We start from the raw sequence: 27,908 nt of genomic DNA on the forward strand, positions 1-27,908 counted from the left end.
GAGCATCACCATCGTTCACAATCACCAGACTGTCAGTTCGTATCGCAAAACGTCAAAAATCAGCAAAATATTATCCGCAACGAGAAATATCCATAACAATACAAGCAGCCACCATCATTGGAGAGATGCGAGAGAGGGTGGAAAAATATTTTGTTTTGGTTTGCTCTTCGCTGAGGCGTTACGTTTTGACGTAGAAGTACGTCTCTCTTCTCTATACAGGAGTGAAATTGGAATTTCAAAACCAAGAGCGTTACGTTGGCATGAAATATTTTAAACGTTTATAACTTTTCGCTGGCTTAACGAAATTTCTTGATTAGCATCTCAATCGAAAGCCAAGACATCAAAGCTTCATGTCGTTTACTTACTGAATCCCACATACCTGTCCAAATAGTTTAATAACTGTTTTAAAAGAGAACGTTGATTTCAAGCAAATCTATAAATAGGGGTGGCTAGAGAAAATTTGACGTCATTTGCTTTTCACTCTCCGATTGGCTCGCATCTCAGCAGGCGACAGATCGGCTTGTTCTGACCGGGCGTGCTTCTCAGGCACAGACATCGATAGCGAAGGACGCCCCCGTTTGTCTTGCTTCGCTCAAATCAAACTGTCGAGCGAGCGAGAGAAGATGCCGTCCGAAGATAAAACCATCACCGCTGCCGCCGCCAAGAAGAAGAAGAGGAAGCAGTCCACAGGAGAAATTGCGGTCGAACTGTGAACACGGTCGGGCGAGTCATTCTCGCTTTGTGGTTCACCGCTTGTTTGCGTTCACCCAGCCATCGTCATCGCCGCCGCAAATTTCATCGGCCGAGGAGCTGTTGACTCGCGCTTCAAAATTTCGACTCGTGATGAAATCATCATTGGTGGTCAAGAAGCAATCCCGTTAGGAGCAAATACCAGAAGCCCCCTGAGTTTTGCTGGTCCGAGCAGTGTTATTTATCCGTAACAACATCGAAGCTAACAAAGCCATCGGTTCTTTTCAGAGCCATCAAATTTGTGGAAAAGAGTTAAAAGAGAAATATTTGCGACTTTATTTATAACTTCTAGTATTCCTAAATCAATTTCACGGCCTCATACAAAATTTCATTTGTCGTGAATAATTTATGACTCAACCATTTGAGATTGTACTCGCGGACGCTGCTGCAGTGCTGTCGGGGTGAGTGCACAACATTTCACAACGATTGCAAAATAGAGTGGCTTTTCCAACAGCGCCTTTTATGTTCCATATTTTATGGGAACACTTTGATTAGGAAAATTATCCCATGTGACAAAATTGCGACATATTTAGAATGCTTTTGAAAAGACATTCTCATTGAACAATTGTAATAATTTTGGCACCCATGGATCAGAAATTTACCGTCATAATAAAGAAAACTATTAATTATCAATAGCTCGTATTGAATATTTAGGGAATGCCAATCATTCCAACAATTCATGTTCGACCAATTTCTCACGTATTAGTATTCTCCGCAATTTTCAAATAATTCCAAGCAAAACACATTATTGGCACATACCCATTTCCCAGATTGGTCGATCAGAAAGCGAAGAGCACAAAAGGGAGGAGCATCATCTGCTATTCCAAGGTTATAAAACATGCTGCCTTCGTTGGATTCAGTTTCATTCCATTTCCGCTTTCGAGCTGGTAAGAGCTCTTGCTTAGCGAGAAGTACCTCGCTGCTAGAAGCCTGCTGAGCTGTTAATCCAGAATCTGGTTTGTGAAATCGCTCAAGATTTCAAAATTGAGCTACGTTTCCAGATTTCAACTAAATCCCTGTGATCCGCTACCCTGTTGCTGTTGTGCACCCATGAAATATTTAGCTGGTTTGTCGAATAAACTGAGAACTTATTCACATTTTTTTCTTCTTCTTGGCATTAACGTCCTCACTGGGACAGAGCCTGCTTCTTAGCTTAGTGTTCTTATGACACTTCCACAGTTATTAACTGAAAGCTTTCTTTGCCAAAGTTTCCATTTTTGCATTCGTATATCGTGTGGCAGGTACGATTATACTCTATGCCCAGGGAAGTAAAGAAAATTTCCATTACGAAAAGATCCTGGACCGACCCGGAATCGAACCCAGACACCTTCAGCATGGCTTTGCTTTGTAGCCGCGGACTCTAACCACTCGGCTAAGGAAGGCCCCAACTTATTCGCATGCATTTGCAACTTTTTCGATTTTCCATACAAAATGACCAACTTTGGAAAGTTAGATCTCAGTTATTTATGGAAATATTTTCGAATGAAACATTCACAGAACATCAGATGTAACTTGAATTTTAACATATATTTTTGAAATTTTTTCCAATCACAAATTTATAAGTAATAACGGTTTGACTAAACTGTAATTTTCGACGAAAAATTCAAAACTTTTTATCTTAAAATCTGATAGCCTTACACAAAAACTGTCTCCAACAAACTTATTCATCTCGTCAAAATCTACAACGTTTCTGAAGATTCCATGAAGCTATTCCTTCAATATGTTTAGTTATGTCAACCATAAAAAATCGTCAAAAAATTCTTTTTAGTCAAACCGTTATTGCTTTTCAACGTGTGATTGGAAAAATCACTCAAAAACATATGTTAAAATTTAAGTTATTTCTGATATTCTGTGAAAATTTCATTCAAATCGGTCCATAAATAACTGACATATAGTTTATCAAAGTCGGTCATTTTGCATGAAAAATCAATAGAGTTGCCTTTTTTTCTCAGCGAAGAATCACACCATCAACGAAAATAGCGCGAAAGCAATAACCAATCGCGTGCGAGTAGCGAACGAAGTGACGAAACAACCAAGCGAGAGCCCCACCACTCGCCATCGGTGAACGGAGCTCGAGCAAATAAAACCACTGGTTGTTCTGTTCCCAGCTCATTCACAAATCGAACGGCATAACGAACGGATCAAGCAGCGGAGCAGCAAAGAAGAGCGCGTGAAAGCCACAGCAGTGTGCGAGTAGCGAACGGAACCAGAGAGCAAAAGCAACAACTGAAAATCATTCAGTGGACGGATTAGTAGTCAGCGCCAACCGGCGACCTGTTGGAAAGTAACGCCAGCAAAATATACACCATCTGCCTCTCCTTACCATTCATATTCTTGTACTTGATGAATTCAATGAAATGGTTTGGTTTGGCGATGGAGCAAAGAGTTATTTAGGATGATTTTACTTAACAAAGAGTTGTTGATTAATATTCCAATCAATAAGAGTTGTTTTGAAAAAGTTCACTTTTATCAGAAATTTCTGCTTTACCAAAGAGTTGTTAATGAAATTCCAGCAGCAAAGGGTCGAGTTTCTCCCCACGAATATTTCCAGCCAGGACCAGTCATGGAGGACAATCCATCCCGAGCATCACGGCCCCCGCTTCTAAAATTCTCGAGTACGGAAATTGGAAAATTAATGCATAATGCTCATCTTGTACATCCCTTGCCAAGACATCAATTTCATATAGCCTATTTCTCATATTAACGCAATAGACTAACATGTAGAAAAATTTCAGATCAATAGTTGCTTATTACAATTGGTCAGGAAACAGTTTATTGAACAGTATTTAAACTCTGTCGCAATTTTAATACATTTTCCAATATAATACTCGAGAATTTAGGAAGTGTTCCCCCATTATATGATAAATCAACGATGCTGTTAGAAATATTGCTGTTTGCGTTTGACGTGCAAATCCAGTCTAGCTGAACTTAAAATGCGGTAACACCAAGTAACCAAAGGATTCTTAGCAACCATGATGCATATCACCGCCAACCTAGCAAAGAAAATCAAATTTTGACTTCGCCTTCCTTGTTGAAAATCTTACCGCATTTGGTGTTCCCGCATTTGGTATTTGCATTTCAAATGCACACAGCAATACCATACAATGCTGAGTAGCATGATGTTATTACGGTCCGACGGCGCTGCAGTGGTAAATTCTCAAATTCATATAATTATGTGGGGTAAATTATGTGAAACAAATTATAGTATACCGCGATATTTAGATCATTATAGATAAATCAGTAAATATCATCCAATAAACCCTTTTATGAACGTATGTTGGCCCAGAAAAGGGCCGATTGAGCTTGGATGCTGTGACCACGAGTTTACCACGAGGCGAAATCTAGAAGCGCGGATCGGTCAACCTAGAAATCTTGAGCGATTTCACAGACCAGATGCTGGATTGGCAGCTTAAAGAATGACAGCTCAGCAGATTTCTAGCAGCGAGGTATTTCTCGCTGAGCAAGTTCGGAGGAGCTCTTACCAGCTCGAAAGCGGAATTAGAATGAAACTGAATCCGACGAAGGAAGCATGTTTTATAACCTCAGAATAGCAGATGATGCTCCTCCCTTTTGTGCTCTTCGCTTTCTGATCGACCAATCTGGGAAATGGGTATGTGCCAATAATGAGTTGGGCTTAGAAATTGCGCAAACCACAGAACGACAAATGGTTCTTTTCAGGACTACCAAAATGAGTCCAAAAAGAGTTAACTTCTGAAAACTTCATCCGATCAATAACAACACAAAACTAGTACACTTACAAATTCATACACATGACAAATCAAATTATTAATCATCGTAGTTCTACGTCAACCCCGCGGTAATGTAATAGACATTACCCACCCCAAATTTTTTTGACAGTGAAATGCGACGTTCCTGAAGGCGCAGCATTGAAGCAGCCCGATATTTCGCCAAAACCAGCTTTTAAGAAGCACTACTGGCAGCTATACGTTCAATAAACATTTATTGCTCTGTCGTACTAACGCATATAATGCTAATTGAATGCTGTTTTAAGTGCTTACCGGTTACTTGGGTATTGAATGATTAATTTTTGCGTTATATTTTAGTCTGTTTCTACAATTTGCCAGTAGAAATCATCAGTTGATCCTATCAATAAAATTCTCGGCATAAATTTATTCATTGAGTAAAATACGAGGCTCTGAAAATTTTAATGAAAGTAATCTCTTTTTTAATAGAATCGCCAAGATTCACACAAATCAATTTAATAAAGTTGTTGGAAGGTCCTATTAGAAAATAGCATTAATTTGAAAACATTGTCGGGCAGAAACGAAAAGAAACTTGTTAGTCATTTGAATTAAATTTTGGTTTAGTTAAACAAAACCATTCTTCCTATTCTAAAAACTGTTTGTCAGTTAATATAAAATATTTTGCTTTTGATTCTAAGAGCTATTATGTAACAAATGTATCTAGGATTCCGTAAGAATCTATCAGAAATTAATATTTCATTAAGTTTATTTATTTGTAGTCAAACGAATTTGCAAAAATAAAAATATTTTTGCACAAAAGTCTATTTTTGAATCAAACATAAGGAGACTTTACCTGCAAAGACTAGCATTACTAAGAGGAAAAAAACTGCCTGAAATTCAGACGTTTTCCTATGTCCTGGATTGTGCGCGAATCCACTCTATAAATCTGTGGAATCCTACTGAGCATCTCGCGAAAATACTTTCAAAAATTTTGTAGGAGTGTTGCGTAAGATAATGTAAGATTTATGCTCAATATTTTGCCAACTATGCCCAAGGTACGATTACATTTCTTTCCGTCTAGGATTGCATGAGATCATCAAATTTTGGTAATTGTTTTCATAACTATAAAGGAACATATTGTGATACTCAAATGGAAAATATGTTTTGTCGTTTCTATATAAACCAGGGGTGGCACACCTGCCCCAAATTCTGCTACCCCTTTTTATGGTATTGTCGCACCGCCACCAAACCGGATCACGCTAGGAGACTCGCGACGCGCCTCAACTCGCCGCATTTTGAAATCAGTTTTTTAGTGTGGCGCTGCATTCTTACGATTTTTATGAACACAGCGACGCACGGAGCCCGAGAAAACAATAATTAAAAATAAATGTTGGTCTTGATTTCTACCGGATACATAATAATTAAAAGCAAGCGGACACTTTGTTTTGGTAGCAGAAACGGCTTAAGAAAACACGCCTGAATGTATGTAGAAAAATTATGATAATGCACATCCCTCCATATTTCAATAAGACTCACTTCTCATCTCATCCGTGAGAAACCAGCGATTTTCCTCACAAGGACTCACACCGAGGGAAAACTCGAAAAATTCCTTCCCCCAAACAGTGAGAAGGAAAAGTCTCGCTTTCCGCACGCGAAGCGATTCGACGACCGTGGTCTGGTTTCTGCTACTGGTCTGGTCGTCATTCTTCTTTCTTTCGGCGTTTCGGGTGGTGTTGTGTGGTGTGTATGTGGAAAATTCGATCCCGCTGCAATTTTCGTGAAAAGTGTTCAATTCCGGCGGCCAGAACTGGACTGGAAAATTGTTCTCGGATTCGCGGATCGATTGAGGAAGTCACTTTTCGGATACTCACTGACGGAATGCTGAATTGGTGAATCCCCTGACCCAATCGTGGTGGCGTGATCCTAATCCATTAGGATTAGGATTAGGACGAAAGGAGCAGCAGAAAATACCCGCAGTGTCCTTTTTTTCCCCGAAGAAAATCGGATTGGATTCTGTGCGAAGAACTGTGGGGGTGGACAAGGATTCCAAAGTCCAACCCTTCATTAAGTGCCATCGCGCGGAAGTTCAGAATCAGCAGCAGCAGTTGATTGGAATTTATTGCATTTTTTCGTGCAACGAAAGGTTGACACACAAAAAGGTGGAAGAAAATTGTGACCCGTTTTCCTGCGAGCTGAAAAGCGAAGAAAAAAAGTGCCCTAATCGCGCAATAGTATTTGCCTGCCTGCCTACACGGAGGGAATAGAGAAGGCGAGCGGAGGAAGGCATCATCGCGTGTGTGTGAATCGAACGACGACTAGTGAGTGAGTGTCAGAGAGTGGGTGGGTGGCGTCGCGACGCGAAGTGGAGGAACATTTTCCTCGTTCATTTTCGCACACTGTGCATGAGCAAGCGGACGAAGTGAAGGAACAAACGACGCACACACGCTTATCCTCTCATCTCGTAGCTCTAGGTAAGGGTATGCGATATGCATAACGATTTTCTAGCATTATTAAAGACGAAACGAAATGCAACAAATTTTTCGTGATAGATGGACTACAATTTCCACAATTTTTAATCAATTTTAAAATAACTTTTTGATACAACACTACAAAATTATACAACTTTTGTAAACTGTACTGAGATTAGGCACGTAATCAAAACTAAAATGGCAACAAATTGCTCCTTTTCAGTGGTAGTTAAATCGAGAATTGGAAGCAAAGAATGCACTATGTAAGGTTAAACAAACACACAATGTTAATGTCTGCACTTCTTGACATATGGACCGAATTATTTCACTTATCAAAACTCAAAATCAAAAGATCCTGAAAACCAATAATCAAACGTGCCTTTCTTGAACCAATGCGTGGTTAGCGCGTTGTATGTTCAGATCTTCGTTTCTTTATCTTAATCTTAAATGTATTGACTCATATATTGAGATGTTCGGTAATCCAATCCGCATGGTTATAAAATGAATTAACTCATTACTCGTGGTAAAGATGGATAAATTATGAAAAAAAAAAAAAAAAATCAACGAGCTCGGCTGGGATTCGAACCCAGGACTCTTGTATGCTAGACGAGCGCTTAATCAACTAAGCTACCGAGCCACTTGGCGACCCATCAACTCAGAAGCAGTGTTGTAAGCAATCACGGTAGTCGACACGTTTTCGCTGATATTCGGCAATGCTTCTCCTAAACATGCACAATACGAGCGATCAAACGAATGTCGAAAAGAAAAATGTCAATAGAATGGCGCTTCGCTAGGAAATATACGGTTTTGTTTGTTTCTGTTCTGTTTTCATTGTATGTGTGTCATATTCAACATAACAGGCAAGATCAAACTATTCATGTTGTTTATGATCCAATGTCTGAATTCTATGTAAAACTTATGATTTCTGCGAGTGTCATCGTGTCAGACGACATTCAATTGACTGTTTAACGATAAACTTGCGACGATCGACGCGCCACCATATTTCATATAACGGAGGTTATTAGAACTAACTTGAAGGTGATGTTTTGGAGGTTATTTGGCAATTTGGAGGTTAAAATCACTTCCAAACACTAGCGATTTTGCGGTGGGATGTTGACGTTTGATCACGAATTGACACTTTTTGTGTTTGTCGACGTTCATTCTGAAGCTCTTGCTGTGACTGCCAACCATGGCAACGAAACGAACGTCGCGCAAAGTGTCGAATGTTTACAGCACTGCTCAGAAGGTTACAAGTTTCGAATTCAAATCCCCACAGATTACGCATACTTTTTTCATAACCCATGTCCATTCATCTCTCGCGTAACAATTTTAAAGGGCCAATGATCAAATTGTAAACAAATCGGGTTTTTATATCATTCGATAGCATCTCCCAACACCCACAAACTATGCAAAAATTGTCAACATAATCGTAAAATTTACCGTTAGAAACTCGATTTTCAAAACGACCAATAACCACTTTTTTTTCCAAATCATTCATTGGCCCCCTGCATGAAACGGCCAATGATCGGTTCTCGCTCTATCAAGAGGGCCTACAACCGGAAAATTTCGCAAACTGTCATTGGGCTTAGCATGGTGAGAGGCCAATGACTCTCTCTTGCTCATTCATTGAAAATCGAAAAGGTCTAGCCTTGGGTCAAGCACGCTAATAAAATTCCATTTTGGCCAATAAAAAAGGCCCATGCCTTGTTGAAAATCTAAAATGGGCCAAGCATTTAAACTCATCATTTTTTCCACATTTTTGTCAGTTTTCAAAATAAAATCGATTATTAGCGTGTAGTAATAGTAAGTCGTAACTTAACTAGCAAGAAATCACATTGATTGATTTGATTGTGCGATGATGAAATAAAAAAAGACATCATCATCCAGTATAATAACTCTGGCAGGTCGTCGTCTCGTCATCGACGAAAGAATGCACGACGAACGTCAGTCCAAAATCGTCAACGAACAACTTTGTCTTCATTCCGTTCGCTCCCCTTTCTCAAACAAAGGAGTTTATTGTATATTCGCTTGCTATCCACAAAACGGCGAATGCCATCCAAGAATTGGTTGTATTAGCAATTTAACCCGTACTCCTCAAGTTTCAACAATAGCTCTGTCGGTAAGTTCGTGACGTTGACGATTCAGAGATCGTTTGTTCAATTCCGTACACGTTTTGTTTCTTTTATTTTTTCAAAAAAGGCTCATAATCTATCGACGCCACGGTTTATATTTTTAATCAGCTCAGAGCTCCCGAACGAAGATTCGACCATAACGAAGGAGGCTTATTTGTTCGTCATGACGCCGAGCCTTTGTGGCTGACCACTGCAGCAAATCGTCATCCAACGCTGGTTGAGTGACTATGACGTTTCTTTTTTTAGTTTCGTCGACGACTTTTTCCATTTGATGGTGACGATTGTCCACCCTGAATTAGATGATGCATTACAGAGTCAGAATTAGGGCAAATGTGAAAACTAATATATTCTCTGTAAAATCAATTTGAAATTTAGTGGATATAATTTCAATTCTTTATTATTTTCCCGATCGATTTAATTGCATGATGCATTTTTGTAGGAACCATTATAATATTACTTTTGTAGCAAAACATTTAATTTATTTTTATATTATGAACAACATGTTAAAATAAATAAACATTCATCATACGCCATTCATCAACATTTAGAACTGTTGCGCCCCCCGATGTTTTATCTCCTTCAGTTTGACAGCAGCCATTATGACCTCGTCCTTCTGGTTTGACTATCATCAGCTTCGCCGTTTTGCTACGCTCTTTCACAAGAACCTTCATCACTATCGCCCTTCTGTCACACTCTGTTTCAAATGCGCCCGGTTACCGAAAGGGGGACGATGGGTGAAATTGACATCATAGTCCGTATCGAAAGAGAATATTTGCCTTTATGTTTTTCTTACTTACATAGGGGAACTTACGTATTGTCGGCAGTCTAAGCAGCTGAGCTTTTAAGAGGGCAATTTCACGCAACAATAGAGCACAACAATTAGCAGCAGACGCCTTAACTACACTTGAGCACTCTTTATTTGTTAATTATAATACACAAAACACTATTTTATTCTCTTAATCTTCTATTTTTCCTCACCAAAGTCGCGAGGCACTTGTTCTTTTATCGGCAATGCAATTACTATTGTCGGCAACAAAAATGTTCACTTCGGCAATCCAAAACTGCGCTAAAACTAGTTTATGTATTGGTAACATTTTGTTTTTGTTGACAAATCCTGAAATTAAACGTCACTCATCATGTTCGACTCGTTGAAAGGGCCAATGCAGAAAAAATACAGACTACACTGAGAACAGAATTGCAGTTATAAATAGAATAGCAGAGAGTCAAGTTGAATATACAACGCCATTAAATTTATGGAGACTAAGGCACCGTCCACAAATTGCGTAACGCTCTAGGGGGAGGGGAAGTAGGCTCAAACGTTGCGGCTCAAACATAAAATTTATTTTTTTCATGCAAGGACCGTTGCGGAGGGGGTAATGGTCGAAAATTGTACATTTTAACGTTATGTCATAAATGGACGCTGCCTAATTTCGTTTTCATTTATTTTATCGAATATTTTTTGTATTCAATCTCACTATGGCAGCATTTCGACTGTAAAAATTACTTTGTGATGGTCTTGCAGCAAGTGCGAATCAAGCCTAGAAGTTGCAGCGTGACGTCATAGTTAATTGATTCATAATATTGTGCTCTGCAAGAAAAATCCACGGAACATGTTTATCGGATTTCAGACTTGCGTTTGAATGGGTTACATGTATGCCCCTATTCGCTACTCACACCACTGTTTATTAAGGTGCGGCTTATTTTTCAAAAGCCCTTAAAACCAAAAATTCTTGTACTCTTATGAACTCGAATCATATTAGAAGAGAAACCTCTAAGTTTGAGCCAAAAATATTAAGATTTAGAGGGGGGGGGGGGGTGCTCAGCGTCTTGCAGGCAAATTTTCAAGTTATAAAAAATAGCCTTCAGTGACGTCACCATAATTTATGAAAACTTTGTAGAATATCAAATTTGTGTAAAATCAAAATTAGTTTCAATAAAAAGTAGTTTACTCCAAACGTTTCCTCATTTTACTAAAATAATATCTTTGTTTGACCATAACTTCATGACTACTCAACCGATTCCAAATCTGTCTGCATGGTTAAGAAGCTTACTTACATTTCATACGCCATATTCCACTAAAAAAATATTTGACAAAGTTATTCAACAAAAACTGCACAAAACCATGATTTTTTAACGAAAAACGCCAGTTTTTTATTTAATTTTTGTCAGTTAAACAATATTTTTAAAGCTCAAACTGGTTTTCGTCATTTGTTAAACCTTTGAAGAAGACTTGTCAACAATTTTTTAAATAATTTTGAAGCAATAATATTTTTCCTCATGTTAAAAAATATATGCCCCATTCAACTCGTAATTAAAACAAAATGCTTTATAATCACAAGTTTTATAGGAAAAATGTAATTTTTGGCAAAAAAAAACATAAATAATCCAAATAAATAATAAAATGTTTTTGGGTAGTTTTTGTTACAAAACTAAGCCAAAACCATTTTTTAGAAAAATGTGTTGCATGAACAGGATGGTAACAACTATTTTTTGTTTCAAAAACATGTACAGTCGAAGCTCGTTATAACGACCTTTTTTATAGCGACATTCTCTATAGTCACATTTTTCGGTCCCTTGAAAAAGATTTTAATGTTATCACTATTCTCTATAACGAAATTTCTCTATTACGACGGTCCCTTGCCATGCACTGTGGTTTTTTTTTCTCGTTTTCACGCGCTTTTTGAATAGCGCCCTAACCGCTGATTCTTGCGATATAGTTTGTTCGGAGAAGTTTCTTGGTATATTAAAGCGCAACTTTTGACGAAAAAAGTTTTGTGATCAATCCACCTAGCAGTGAGATAGAAAAACTATTTTTTCAAAACATTTAGATAGACATATGGTGTCTTCGGCAAAGTTGTAGAATTGGCAATTAGAAACAACATTGTCGAAGACACAATTTTTCTATCTTTTATACTTTTTGAGATATATGCCGTTGTATGTGAATGACCCCTAAAAATCATATTTTTTTTCATAACTTGTTTCCAAGATTTTTAACATTTTTTGTGTTTCCTACAAAGTTGTTTGTCATAGAAAAACCCGTGTTTTTGCTGAACATCTATCTTTTGAAATAACTAAGTTATTCATGAATTACTCTTTTTCAAGGGGTAGTTTAGGCCTCTATAGTGGCTTCGGCGGAAAATGGCGCAGACAACCCTTACAAATCATGAAAGTACCATATCTCCCCTTTCGGCAGTTGATAAAAACTTTTGTCTATAAGCGTCTTTGCATGGGTTTTTACTATCAAACAAATAAGCCTTATTAAAACGAATTCGACTGATAATTCTTTAACTTTAAGAGATAGAGAGGTGCAATGTTCAGCAAAAACACGCGTTTTAAGATGTTTAACAATTTTGTAGAAGACATGAAAAATGTTAAAAATCTTGTAAAAGAGTTACGAATTTTTTAACACAAAGTACACAAATTTGTATGAAAAAAATCGTTTAAAATCATTTTCGTTTACAACTTTTTACTTAAATTTTTAACATTTTCCATGTCTTCTACAAACACAGTGCCATGTCGTTATAACAAGCTTCAACTGTACTAATATTTGAAATAGGTTGAGTATTTATGAAGTTATGGTCAAACAAATATGAATTTTCCAGTCAAATGAAGAAAAATTTCGAGAAAACTACTTTAACAAAGACCTGTTTCGATTTAAGACAAATTTGATGTTCTACAAAGTTTTCATAAAATTAATTTTGAAAATAATGATGCTAAAAGTTTTAAAATTGGTAAGAAATAATCGAAGTTATGGTGACTTCACTGAAGGCCATTTTTTATAACTTGGAAATTCACCGTCAAGACGCATGCGCCACCCCTAAATTCTTAATAGGATAAGAAATAGAATTTAAGTAAAGTACATAATATTAAGTTTTCAGTCTGTGTGACCTATAGTCAAAGACGGCAAATAAATAAATAAATAAATCTTAATATTTTTGGCTCAAACTTTGAGGTTTCTCTTTTTATATGATTTGAATTCATAGGAGCACACGAGTTTTTGGTTTTGAGAACTTTTTGAAAATAAGCCGCACCCTAGTGTCTATGCGCAAAAAATCGCTAAAAGGTAACGCGAAATTGAAAATTCTACAGGCTATTTTTACATTTTTTTACGTTCATATTACCCGGTCAACCATCCTATGCGCTACTTTAAATATCTTTATCCAACAATATAGATTTCTGTCGTTTTTACTTTACTGTTAATTCTGTTACGTATACTTATGTATCTTCATCGATCCATAAAACTTCATAAGTAACTTCATTTATCAAGCATACGATATAAATCTTCAACGAAATGGTAATAAATTTCGTTCAATCATCTTTTATCGGTAGAACTTTAGTTACCTTTATTAATATTCATCGGAAAATGTGTCACGAATGATGCCAAAATAACGTTATATATTGACAACGAAAAATGAAGCTTGGTATCGAGGCACCTTTATCACTCTTTTCAATATCATTTCGTAAAGCAGCGTAAAGATATTCTAGTACATCGTATGACAGGTTTCGATGTTTTGATTTTGCAAAGATCAAACTATTTGAGACCAATAATGATTCTCCTCGACTCTTTTGAATCATTCTCTTCAGATCCAAAGCATTACGGATTATCGCCTTTCGCAGGACAAGAAGGATGTTATTTAACCAGTAGGTATTATTACAAATATTTTTCGGCAGTAACCATGCCTGCAGCTAGAGTTCTGGCTATTCTTGAGGCCAACTCTTCCCCTGTATTGAACTGCAAATGAATCACAATAGTTTATGAATACTTTTTGCCACCCTTAATTATATAAGGAAGCATGGCTTATTTGGTAAGTATCCTCCGATTTCCCATATCATTAGAGTTCAAATCCCAATTTAAAAAAGTGACAAAAGAGTTCATGATAAACATAAACAAATTGACAAGGTGCGTATAGAACCCCACAAATGTTTTGGTTCACGATCGATTTTATTGCAAGTCGATAAAGTAGGAGATTTTGGTTTCGAAATTTTGATAAAAATCTGTATCAACATTTCACGATACTACTTAATGAGCGTTGAATTTCTTTATGAATCGATGACGATCGCTATCGATTTGTTATATGAGCGTCTTTAAAGCTCGACATAAAGAAATGTGAAGAAAATTGAAGAAATGGTTGACCGGGATTCTCAGTGTATGAGAAAATCAGAATAGGCCCTTTGCAAATCAATGCACTTATGACTTGACACAAAAACATCATCTTCTGATTGCCTGTAGAACAACAGGAGTGTTGCCAAAATAGTTAACCTATTGAAAGACGTATATTTTATATGTTTCTCAGTATATTGAAGATTATGCACTACAATCTTCAAGTAAGAAAGTATTAAAAGGCTCAATTGTTACCAGTGCATGCTATGTTGCCTGATTGCAATAAATTAATTAGTCATGTTCGTTTTTTTTTTCTGTCAATTTAAATCGTGAATAATAAATACACCGCAATTGAATATGGTTTTCTGGCAACCTGGTCCCGTAATAAAAAGTGATTGCCGCGGAAATCAAAGTACATTAATTTTAATTTGTGATTTAAAGCATAAAAATTAAGTATTTTCGAGTGCTTTATGAACAAATCAAAAGTACAATAGTGCATTAAGTGATCGGTGTGAAGCTTTTGTGAAAAAATTGGCATTGGAGCGGAGAATTGAACCTATTAAAGTGGTGAGTTTTTGTAAGCTGTTCTTGTGTTGCTTTATTCGGCAGCTCACGAATGACGATAATTTCGTAAGCATTTATTTTATTTAATGATAAAACCCATGTTATATAATATTTTTTTGTGAAAAATGTGATTTACATGGAAGATTGTAGTTCAAGGAATATGTTGAGTACATTGAAGTTAACTCTGGCTCCGTAGATAAATTCAAACAAGGACGATAAGTTAGTGCTGCCGAAAACACCCTCACTGTGCCGAAGCCATCATTTACCCTATATGGTGAAAAACGTTATTGTTAATAGGGTCCTAAAGCCCTGTCCCAATTTTGATACCAAACGCTTAAATTTAGGCCAAAAACACATGTTTAAACTCAAATTTTCGGATATATTTTGTTTTCCGTGTCCTTTCCGAAATGTCAGATAGGAACAACCAGAGAATATGATTATAGTAGAGAAACGCGGAGAGGGTTTTGACTTTGTTTATAAACAATATTTGCAATGACTAGCAATAATTGAGGTCATTCAAACAATATTTGAGTATGCGTGGCATCCTGTTAGTCGCCATTAGAAACCAAGCTTATCAATGACGTCACATACGTATCGCTTTTCACTAACACACATCCATCGTCTCTTTTGCATAACATCTTTTTGAGTCTCATTGATTTTGCTCGATTGGAACCATGTTTGACGGTTCAATTGGAACCTTTGGTTTCAGAATTCGTTCTTCTCTATATAAACAAATTCTCTGGGAACAACCCCAGTGTTGAAACTAAAAGCTCTGTGGCATTTTTGTCGACAAAGTGAACGTCAAACATGATCAAAAGTGTCAAGGTTCATGTTTGGAACAATTTTTAAAATTAAATTTTAAATATGTTATAGCCGTTATTTGAGCTGGAAAAATTGCTAAAATAGTTACAAGAACACGCTCTTCCGTAGTATTTAATGAAAACAAAAATTTATTAAACATTTTAGGACTCAATTGAGTTATTGTGCATTAAAGGGTCCAAAATGTATTGGTGTGTCCAAAATAATGAAAAATGGTGCTTCATAATTACATTATTTTCGACTTTTTTTTATGGATCTTAAATGACCGTATGCGCATTTTATTCTCGTAGAGGAAGTTTTTCTCTACATTTTGGCATGTTATTTGACTTGGTTACGCTGTGCAATTAATTAATTGGAACAAAACACTAAAAAAACTTCATTTGAGGGTCTAAAATACGACCGTTACCCTATCATCTGCCTGTATGAGCCTCTGTACATGCCATGCATTATTTTGTTCTTTTGACTTTTACTGTCCGCCTTGTGTTGGTGCTCTCTCGTTTTCTCTCATGGCTAACTTGAAAACAGGGCGCACAGTAAGAGTCATACGTTTTATAGCATGCAATGGCTCATGCAAGTGAATGGAGAAAATTTGTCTGTCTATGCTGTGAGTACGGAGCAGCAGAAAACTGTACTTACATGGGTGGTGTTGCGCGCAAAGTGAGGCACGTGACAAGCGTCATAATAAACCGAAAAACGAAAGAAGGAGGATAGGGGAATGAAGCGGTTCATGCTTTTTCCGGGTCATTTTTTATCTGATCCGTGCTGATCAAATGAACCCACTCTCGCCAAGAGTCATCTTTATGCACTAAAAAAGGTGAACTTTCATTCTTTGGATAAATTCCCCATCCTTGTCGCCAATATGTGGTATGATCTGCCTGCACTTCTTGACAAATAAATCGAATTACTTTACTTATCAAAACAGCGCCTATTCGGTTAACACTTCAGTCGTCGCGCTGTTGTGTTTTGTACAACACTGTTGAAAAAAGCTCGCTTTTCGCTCACAACAGCAGCGTGATGGCTCTGACGGTATCAAACCGCGCGACGACTGGAAGGTTAAATATAATTTACCACAACTACATATTTGTAAATGAACTATGAATTAGTTTATTCCGACTCTTTCCAATCATTTCAAGGTTCTTTGAACCGGTTCCAGGGGCATCAATTGGAGATCAAAATTATCATCAGACACATAAATCTTCAAGTTATTTTTTCCACCGGAAGTAAAATATGATGCAAACTGAGTAACTGAATGAAACATATGATCATCATATATGATCATATGTACTGCACATAAATCTTCAAGTTTCCAGTCCTATAGTATAATATGATGCATGTTGATTTACTGTACCTTTTCAAGGTCCAGGAATCATCTCTGGAAGTACTTGTGAATATTGTATAGTATTGTATATATATTTATTTGGTTACTCGAAATGCATAATGCCATATTCTTGGTGCAAAAACTTTATGATTTATGTATCTCGTCATCATCTGATTGATGTCCTTTTCCAGGGTCTAGGAATCGCCTCAAAGACATCACGTAACGAATGATGAATTATCATATACCGGGTACCCCCGTTAGTTTGACCACATTTAATTTGAACAAATTTTAATTTGCACCCTGCTAATTTGCACATCGTTCAAAATAAAAGTAATTCAAACGTCATTTAGCTCATGGAATAAAGCTAAATGGTACACCGCGAAATGAAACGCAGAATCAAAACAAAACAGGCAAAGGGGTGATAGAAACACGGCGCTAGGGTGACTAAAAGTTCAAATTGAAAAAGGTTTGCATGAGGTATCGTTCAAATTAGCGGGGGTGCACTGTATTGCATTTAGTATCTCAATATGCAGCATGTTACACTATCGTTCATGAAATCTTGTGGAGTGATAAGGTTTGCCTTTATTGAATCGATGTCCACAATCGATACCCCTGGATGAGATTCCAGAAAATCCGGAAAAATTCGAAATATACTATAAATTTTAAATTCAGTTATAAACAATGTAGTATTGTTTGACCCTGCAAAATAATTATAGAAATGTATCAAATGATTATCCTACATGAGCCTTAATTTCAGCCCATTTATACGCCTGCATTCATACAACACATATGATATTTATCGATCGTGGAAGGTATTGTGAATTTTCTTGGAAGATGGATTTAAAGGGATATTGCTTCAGCTGGTTTGAAATCAGCGGTAAATTTCAAGGGGCACTCCAATACATTCAGGCGGTATGAATATCCTCTAACTCAATAGGATTGTGGATCGCAGTTACTCACAATTCACATAAAACATCTGTGAATAAACGATTCTAGATATATCCATTACATTGAAGTCCAGTTTCGAACACATTTCTAAATATTTGATTGAAATTTAAGTAATCCAGCTTGTAGCATAAGCAACATAAAAAAATTGTCAAAAGGAATCAAAACAAACCACACAAAAATCGTGGTAGTGAAAAGGCAATCTAACGTACGTGTTGCACCAACGGCAACGGTGTATACAAAAATGTCAGTGAATCAGTCGATTTCGAATACATCTCTCTCTTTCATCGACCGACAATTTGGACGGCGATTTGAGGAACGGCGGTTTAGAACCGCCGTGTCCAATCTGGAAATCTCCGTACAATAATGAGCCATGAACTAAAACAAGACAGACACACACCACCCACTGTTTGGCCGCGATTTCTGTGTGTCAATACTTGTAACATTCGCTGACCCACTCTCATTCTGATCAAGAAACAGAGGCAAAATTTTTTTTAATTTCTGTGCTATGTTTGCAACCAAAGGGGTGTTCAATGGTCCAATAGATTATAGTTAGGTTGTTAAAGGCTGCATTATCAGAAAATATGAAAGTTATCGATCGAACGTCACGTCCCTGGAATTGCTCCTGACTGAGTTGAAGATTTCGATTGTTTTTTAAGTTGTTTGTACGATGTGAATTAACCCGTTCAACCGTTTGAAAACATTGATCTGTATATTTCGGTGAAGTTTGTCTTGGCGTCGGAGTATTCCTTAGTAATTGATATTAGTGTCGGTTAAAATTAAAGTGGACTCTATTGGCATTCTAAAATGGATCAACAAAGAGTTTGCAAAAAGTGCTCTCTGAGTATTGACTTCAAAGCCGACCCCTATACGGTTTGTGAAGGTGCATGTGCCGGCTTCTTCCATGCGAGCTGTGTTGGAGTGAGCGAAGATGCGTTGTGCATGTTGTCGTGCAACATTATCTGGATGTGTAACGAATGTTTGAACAATTTTCGAAGATGGAGAGACAATATTCATTGCGACAGTGCCGATGCGATCAATACGCAAAAGTGTTTAGACGAAGAAGTGAACCTGCTGAAAAAAGCCGTCTTTGAAATTCAGCAAAGATTATCCAATGTCGTTAGGGTAACTCCCACGAAAAACGCGTTACTATTGCATTCAACTCCAATACCAATCTCACCACGCATACTTTTCGATGGAACTGGTGCAAACGGTCTACATGCGGAGAGTGATGAAAATGGAAGCACAACAAACGAGGATGAGTTCTCGTTATTTCTAACGAACATCGATATGAGTGCTACCGAACGGGATATTCGTTTGATGGTTTGTCGCGCGTTGGATGCTCCCGAACCCGAGCACATCGAAGTTGTAAAGCTAGTGTCAAAATGGAATCAACGTTCACGAGACTATGTTTCGTTTAAAGTGATTTTAAACGGAAAATGGAAATCCCGAGTTTTGGATCCGGTTACCTGGCCGAAAAAAAATTAAATTCAGAGAATTTGTAAATACGAGTCAAAACGTAACTTGGAAACCCGTTTGATTATAATTCTATAAATGTTTAAGATTTGTGTTCACTCTTTGGTAATGTTTTTAAGTTATTTATTGTTTGATTTAGATTGATGTGGAAATATAAAGAACTGCAAAGTGAGACAAATTGTTCAACCCAATGTTCCTTTTTTTTTACTTTGAATGCTTGTTTTTTTCGATGATTGTGAAATTTCTGAATTGATTTGTAATGTATGTGTTATTGTTCACTTAGTATTAAGCCATTCAATGAGACTAAGATAGTCAGTTGAATTACACAAGAAATAAATAAATAAATAAATAAATAAATTACCAATTTTATGCAAAACATAAATCACCCGAATGGCTCGATACTGTTGCAGTCTGTGAGAGTTGCTGCTCTTGAACGCTCTCGTGCCGCGTACCAAATGAGAGAGTAAATGCGATGTGCCACGAACTGCTATGGTTCGCGAACTGTTACACTCTCCGAATATGGTTCGATCGGCTTATTCTGATCGAAATCCAAACACTGCTACAGACTTTACGGGACATGCGCATAAATCCGAATCCAAACGTCCAAACGACGTATATTACAACCTCTTAAGGGCTCGTTATGAACTACATGCACCTTTTGGAGAACTGCCTAGGGTTCTAAACTATACCTATAATTCGTTTCATTTTTCGAATTTTTTACTCCGGAAACTTACGGAATAAATACGGAGGTTCGTAAAGTGAATCCATTCGAGGACATTAGGTTCATTTAAGAAGGGTTGAAATAATATGTCGAAATGGCCTAATGATTAAAAGTGTTACCATTAACTTCCAAAAGGTTTACATGGGATCCCAAGGTTAAACAACAGATCCTCGAATATTATCATGGATTCCTGAGGGCTTCTCAAGCGTCCCCTACAAAATCAATGAAACCAACTCAGAAATATGAACCTCGGATAACTGACATACAGGAAAAATGTTGAAAGACACTTTGAAACTCCAGAAACCTCTAGTATCCTGTGATGGCCAACTTCTAGGAAACTTGAAAACCTCATTTGGAAGCCTAAAAAACTGTATCTTGGGAAGCTCTCCGAAATATAATGGATCAGGAACCTTGAAAAACATCCACTATAAGCCCTTGGAACCTCTTGGCAATTTTTCAGAAACCTTTGGGAACTTCTGTGAATACTTTACTGCAGGCCCGCAATTGGGGGGGTGCCGAGGGGGCAAATGCCCCGGTCCCCCCGATTAAGGGGCCCCCCCGAGGAATCAAAATTATGAACAAATAACATTTCGAAATTGGTACCTTTCAATATTTTCTCTTTAGACATTTGAACATATAACTAACACGTGTTAGCCAACTTTCTAATATTAAAGTAAATTGTTTTTCTTCACCTAATATCTGAATCACACAGTTTGATTTGATCAATAAATATATTTCAAGAAAATACGAATATTAAGCCAAAATCTTCAAAATTCTTCTCCAAGTAGTTTAAAAAAATATTGGAATTTAAAATACGCTCAAAGTTTTTGTATGATCTTAAAAAATACGGCTAAACCTGTAAATCACTGTTCAATTCAAATAGTTTATTAGGTTCCTATCAGAAATTTAAAATTTAAACATATTTGCAATTCTATCAGAAACTTGAAGTGTAAGAGAAATTCGTTTGTAACGCAGTAGTCAGTATTTTTAAATATCTATTCTATTTTTAATTTATGAATTCAGTATAAGCTTCAATAATATATAGTTTATAATTCATAGAATATACATACGATGTTCATACAAAATGTTAAAGTTTAGGGAGCTGTATAACAGCTTCTAACGAATCGACTGACCTGAAATTTGCCAGAAAGTTTAAATTGGAATGTTTTTGTTTTGATTTGATATTTAGAAGTAGGCATGCTTTTGCATTTTTTTTTCACTTAGATGAAGTGCAAAACTTGGTAGAAAATTATACTTATCGTAAATTGTTTTTTTTTCCAAAATAACTGAGTATCAAAATATGAGCATTTTTCGGCAAAATGTTTAAAAACCTAAGAACTTAGACGCTTTTGCATATAATTTGATGATTTATTCACAGATCAAATTTGAAGTTATTTCCAATATACAGTTCAAATTTCAGGTCAATCAGTTTGCTACAAGCAGAAGTCTCCAGACTTGACCTCCCTTGAAAATCAGCCTAAAGTACACAATGTATACTTGCCAGTACTGTAAATACTTTTTTTTCAACCGGATACAAACTTTTTTTACTATTTTGTTTATTTGAGGCTCAATTGCGTTTAACGCTTTACGGAGCCGAAATTCATTTTAAGTGTATACAATTCATTGACTTTTGCAGTATGCAATTAATATGGGATGGAGCCATGGTACTCGTGGCAACTCGAGGTAAGTGGTCACAATTTTTGAAGGAAGAACTTGGTAGGGATTGGGATCAGGCTTCTTTGCTGCCATCCGGGAGGTATATTGTGGTAGCTCAATTTCCGTTTAATGGCGCTGGTAACGGAATCAAATTGGCACTTTTCATTTGGGCTCCTCATAGTTTTGGACCGACCATCTCGTTCAAAACTCAAATTCAATAGGTTGGTTTGTGGAATTACAAAACGTGCTGAATTTTGTATAAAAGGGCCCCCTTTATGAGATCTGACCCGGGCCCCCCGAAGGCCAAATCTGGCACTGCTTTACTGCCCATACTCGTGATACAGTCCCATTAGGAAAATCATAATGTTCAGAAAAACGCATCTGAACCATATCGCAAAAGTTTTTGTTATGCCACTAGCGGCAACAGAACATTCTGGTGGCATTACTCAACACATTATCGTTACAGTGTTACATAATACTTCGCAACTTAAATATTTTAATGTACAAATCAAAAATAATACCGTGATGAATCAAAATCCGGACGGGACCAATATCCGGACACTCTAGTGAAATTCATTTATTTCAATGTTAAATATCTGTATGAAGGAAAGAATATTATTTCTACGATGAATTTTAACAACCGTTGTCGATTGTAACGTGGAATACCATCAAGTTAGCCTTGTGAAATACTGTTAAATACGAAAACAGAAGTCAGTTTCACTCAGACGCGTTTGTTTCGTAAATTATCAAAAACCGGAAGAATTCTACGCACTATACTATCGCAATTTAGCAATGCATTAGATATTTGTTACGTAATAATTTAATGTGAAACATGCTTTGATGTGAAATGTTGGAGTTTACTGCTCGTTTAATGGAATAGTTTTGTGAAAATAATGAAAAAACCACCTTTCTCAATTAAAACAAGACTGTCCGGCTACTGATACGTGTGGTTTAATATCCGGACACAGTACTCAAGCATCAAATTTAACTAGTTTTAACAAGAGAAACAGCACTTTAATTACTGGAAAAGCTAGAAGGAATGTTTAAAAGTGATATTATTGTGATTTTGAAATGATGAACTATAAATGAGTGTAAATTATGTGTTATCAATGGGGGAACGATGCGCACATCATATTATCTTTTGAAGGCTTCAAAAAACAGTGTATAATGCTGTTGCAGGACCCTTTAACAAATGAGCAACAATTGTTATCACAAATCCATTAATTTATGTCTTGTAACATCAAGGTAAGTTTCATTATTTATGGTTTTATGTAAAATAAAGCTTAGGAAGTGAACCCTTCCTAAGCTGACTGTAGCTGCCGGTGATGGACCGTGAGTTACAACCTTGACGATTTATAGCATAAATCAGAGTGTTCGAGTTGATACGTAGGTCAATTGAAGTGAAAATATCAACGAAAACTAAGATTTTGGAAAATCACGTTTGAAAATTAGAACTGACGTAACTTTTAGCTCGGAAGACTTGAGGTTTTTCAGTGAGGTAAATATCGTTATGATATGAGGTCAAATCTGATACCTTTAGAATTCTTTTTGAATGGGTTACAATCATTAATGGATATATTTTCTGTAAGGCAATACAAATTTTCAGAAATATTTGTTTTACTCACGTTTTTTGCATGATGTTCATTTTACCACCAACAGCTGTTCATTTTACCCACATAGTGCAGCTAAAATGAACATTTACATCGTTTTTTGCTAGCGACAAAAATGTGTGAAAATTCAGTTATTTTAGTCTGAATTCATGTCGCTACTATACATAACATCCCTGTTTTTGATGTTGTGGTATAGAACTATACAAATTCCTCATTTTTCCAACAGAAACAAGATGATTTCCTTAAGGTGTTCATTTTACCACCCTTTCCCCTACATCAAAGAATCTCACTGTTTCTCCATAGGCTTCTTTCCCCAAAACATCTGATTGCTAGAACTATGGAATAATATCTCGCGGAACATTACTAAAGGACCTATCTAACATTGAGAGGCTCTCTTTGTTTACTTTCTCTTTCATTAATAACTGAGTCACATTAACCTCTTCTGTTGCGTTTTTTGTATGAAACGCTAGTCAAGGAAATTGACTTTCGATCTATAGTGAAAAACTTCCAAAAATCTTTAGTATTCCACTGTTATTATGGAAAGAGAACGAGAGAGAAGAGAATCTCTCATTTGTACATTGGTCCTTTAGTAATGTTCCGCGAGATATCCTTAGTACCTGAGAGAGACTCGCGAAGAGGAAAAATATCAACGTCATATGCAGCCCAGATTCCCCTCTCACGAAACGTCAAATGCAGCCCACCGTTTTTATGGCTGAAAAAGTCGAAAGTATTGTGCTCAAAGTTAACTGTTATTAAAAACCTCAGTCAGCGGAGCAGTTTTTTCCAAAGTTGCTGATAAATCCAAGCAGAAGATTAATTATTTCTAATGTCTGCTACGTTTGCTGGCATGAAGTTTCACTCAAACGGCTATTTATGATTCGATGTGATGCAAACTCAATCATTTTTTGCTGAGAGGTTCATGTGAGGGATTGAACGGCTTGTGCATAATTGGTATAAACACAAAGTGGAATAAGAAAAAAAAAAACTCAGCAATCACAGAAAAAGAAGACCGTTTTCGCGAGTCTCGTCTCCGCTTAGTACCATTCGAGGGATCGAAGCAAACCAATCCTGCAGAAGAACGAATTAGTCTTGAACCGTTTTAGTTACTGTCAAAAGCTGACTACAAACGCAATGCTGACAGCTATTACCGCTATCAGAGAAGTGAAAATTGCTGACATTTAGGAAGTTCTCCTTTTAACCATGACTGTTTCTTGAATTAACACTAAATAAACTAAACTATTTATAAATCAATGATGATTTATCCTTCTTCAAGAATAAGCTGATTTAGTTCTATGAAATTCAGCTTTGAAATTAATTACAAATGCATACTAACTATAGTTAACTATTGTTTTAAATTTCGGCCAAACGGCATTCGACCAAATGAAAGGGTCAAATGACCCGGAACCATACTGGATTGAATCATTCTAAATATCGCATACCCTTACCTATAGGAAAGAAACAGTCAGTCAGTCGCACTGGAAGCTTGAAGGGAACATCGAGTGAGGAAGAGTGAAGTGAGAGCAGTGCTCACTGGTGAGAGCGGTCCGGTGGAAACGGTGAGGAAGGTAAGAAATTAAAACTCACTCGCGTGTGGCTTTTTCACAGGCTACTTGATGGATGGAAAATGTTGATTGAGTATTCGGGGGGATGATATCAATGTGTGGAAAACCTAGGGCAACGTGTTTTTGGGTACGAGCATCTTCGTTGAAGCGTTCATTGCATACATTCGTTAAGAATGTTTTTTTCGGTTGATTATATGAACCCTCTACAATAAATGGTAAACTAACTTTGATGCCCATGCATAATCAAATAGGTACCAAATGATCTAATTCGAGAGAAAGAATTCCGTTGACAACAGGCGATGATACGATTTATAACACGAGTTCTACATTCAACGAAACATGACAATCTGATTTTTTTTAATTGGCGTTGAAAGTGGAAAACGTATAGTAGTGATACGTGTACATGTTATCTCTGACATTCATATTTGTTGGTGCAATAGGATTCATGGACTATATATATGATTCGGATGTACTTTGTAAAAGTCAACGTCTATTTTAAAGTAAATTCTTCGTCGGTACAATGTAATGATTCTAACCCAACAGCAACTAAAATGTCACTTGGATTCAGTGACGTTATTTCCAGTTATGAATATCAGATTGATGGCCCAAATTATCGTGGTAGTAAACGCGCTGGTATTCAGGAACTGTGTGAGTTCAAATCCCGCCGGTCGTGGATCTTGTAGAGGAGGAAATTTTATCAACTTCCCAGAACATAGAGTGTTTTGTGCTTGAAACACGAAATATAAACACAAATGGCAAAAAAACATAGTTCCTGGCCATCCGGATGTCGAAAATCCTCAAGAAGTAAGTATACGCCACGATACAATAAACGAGCTACCACGTATAGGTCTACTTGTTCCCGCATTTATATCTAAATTAGGTTGTGCCCCTGTTAATTCAATCGACAGGAAATAAATTTGGAATCGAATCGATGAAGTCATTGAAATTTCCACGTGATGGCATTTCCTATTCCTTCTTAAAATTTACATCAATAAGTACATATCTGCTTCCACCGACTTCCACCCAACAGAACTGTGTGTCTTGAAAAACATTTCCTATTGACATAGAAAACTTGGCAGCACGCGACACGATAAAGCAACGACGTGACGACAGTTGTAAGACATAGACATATCCATAATAGAACTCTGGTAGCATCCCAAAGAGTTATTAGAATTCCACATCTGCTCCCCTCAAAATTGATTATCGATTGTGGCCCGTCCGTCTGAAGTTGACCTTTTGCACCATCAATAATTCCGTTTCAGACGCGGTTGTGGGACGACGACGACGACACCGCAGATGGAATCCGTCAGCATGGTTGACGCCAACGGTGCCGGACCCGATTCCGATGGGACACCCCTGTTGATAAAGGTGGCCCGAACCGATCCGCAGTTGCCACAGCCACAGCCGCCACCTGTTCCGGGACCGAGACCGGATCCGGTGGAGCAGCAGACGGTAGACGGTGAATCCAACCACTCGGATAAGGTGAGTCATGGTGGGTGGTGGGGTGGATGACGATTCCCGGATAAAAAATACAATACAAAAACAATATAACGTATTGAAACAGTACCATTCAATATATTGGAAATACAATACAGTGTTTTGTGAAATGACAATACAATTACAGTACAATATATTGTTTTCAACAGTTCACTGTATGGTATATGAGATTTTTGCAATATAATGTATGGGTGGTTAAGTATCGTAACAATACAAATATAGATATTTTCTCATACAAATATTTTGAAAACACAATATGATATATTGTTCATGTATTGTCTTGATAAGCAATTCGTGTATTGTTGTACAATACAAAAACAATTCAACAAACTGTATCATGGTTGCATGTCAGCTAATGTCAAGTGACTTCTAAAAAACTACTTATTTTGACTTTTTGAATATTTTCCACCCAACATTTCTTGCTTTTTGAACTAGTTTTGTTTATTTCTTTCAGCAAAGCTACATAGAAAAAAGCAACAGTTGTTTTACGCGAAAATAGGAATTTGACCAAAATTGTAAGGTATAAAACCAATTAAAAGCAATACAATGTTCTGTTACAACATATTATATTGTTTTTGAATTGTATATCCAAACATGAATAATATTGCTTCGACATTCAATTACAATACACTGTATTGTATCCAATACGTTATATTGTACATTAATGGTTTATTCCATTCACTGAATGATACGTTTTTATCCGGGTTAGGGTGGCCCATAATGATTGAACTACAACTAATCTTAGGTTACACCCAATTTAAAAGACCTGCGGAAGCTATTGTGAAAAATTTTAGCGGGATCCGTTAAAAATAAGGAGGGCTCAACAAGCTTGAAGTTTGTATGGAGAAAATCGACCAAATATTTGGGACAAACAATTCTATTAGGGGTCATCCAAATATGGCGTCCATCATTTGGGGAAAGGGGGTGTCTATGAAAGTGTGACAGTGCATGTATTAGATATTGGGAAAACGTAACATAGGGATAGGGGGTGAGTGTGGTGTATCAAATGTGCATTATAAAAATATGTTTAAAAATTGCACACACAATTCTCTCAGTGTATCTTCACAAGGCAGAATGCGCACGCACAAGCTTGTACGCATGCGCGCGAGCTTTTCTTTTGACATTCAAGCTGACAAAAGCTTTATCCCTTGCACGATGGTAGCCTTCGGTTGTGTTGGTGAATGTGAGAATAGGATAAGCGTTTGATGAAACGCTCAATCACAGACACATCGAGACATCATCGAAGGGGATGCGTTCTTGATAGAAGAAAGATGATGCCTTGAATGAAAGAAAGAGTGAGAAAGAGATAAAATTTGAGCACAATACGCGAATTGAATGATGAAGATGAGCGGAACCATCGGAAGTTTGCTTCAGTTTGTCAACGGCTTTTGGGGTGAACGATCACCTTAAATTTAATTTTGCAATTTCTTGCAAAATTGAGTTCGGCTAGTGCCGGTTACCACAATGGCGCTTATCGGTAGGTATGTAGTGATGGAAACTAGGGAATGTGCTTTTGTTGAAGACTTCCGGATCAATAGTTTTCAATAATTACAAGGACGCTGCTGGCTGCTTGGTCGTTCATAGA

The 27,908-nt window shown here is 37.0% G+C and overlaps 1 protein-coding gene and 1 long non-coding RNA gene across 3 annotated transcripts in view; one reads left to right on the plus strand and one right to left on the minus strand.

Moving 5' to 3' along the window:
- The first annotated feature begins 6,061 nt into the window (after positions 1–6,061).
- LOC5568336 (post-GPI attachment to proteins factor 2-like) overlaps positions 6,062–27,908 on the plus strand; it is a 65,588-nt gene continuing 43,741 nt past the window's right edge. Inside the window, exons 1-3 of one of the 2 annotated variants that reach the window (XM_021839259.1) lie at positions 6,062–6,776; positions 24,716–24,829; positions 26,089–26,308. In XM_021839259.1, the coding sequence (XP_021694951.1) occupies positions 26,123–26,308 (186 nt within the window). In that variant the 5' untranslated portion in view covers positions 6,062–6,776; positions 24,716–24,829; positions 26,089–26,122. Of the gene's footprint in view, positions 6,777–6,833; positions 6,926–24,715; positions 24,830–26,088; positions 26,309–27,908 lie in introns of those variants that run through there. The other variant, XM_021839258.1, reaches the window with a different exon arrangement.
- LOC110674819 lies at positions 6,398–24,791 on the minus strand. Its single transcript, XR_002499226.1, has 2 exons — positions 24,710–24,791; positions 6,398–6,919 (listed from the first exon to the last, which is right to left on the minus strand). It is a non-coding gene; the product is annotated as an uncharacterized LOC110674819 (long non-coding RNA).

The sequence above is a fragment of the Aedes aegypti genome, chromosome 1 (assembly GCF_002204515.2).
Source record: "Aedes aegypti strain LVP_AGWG chromosome 1, AaegL5.0 Primary Assembly, whole genome shotgun sequence".
NCBI classification, from domain to species: Eukaryota; Metazoa; Arthropoda; class Insecta; order Diptera; family Culicidae; genus Aedes; species Aedes aegypti.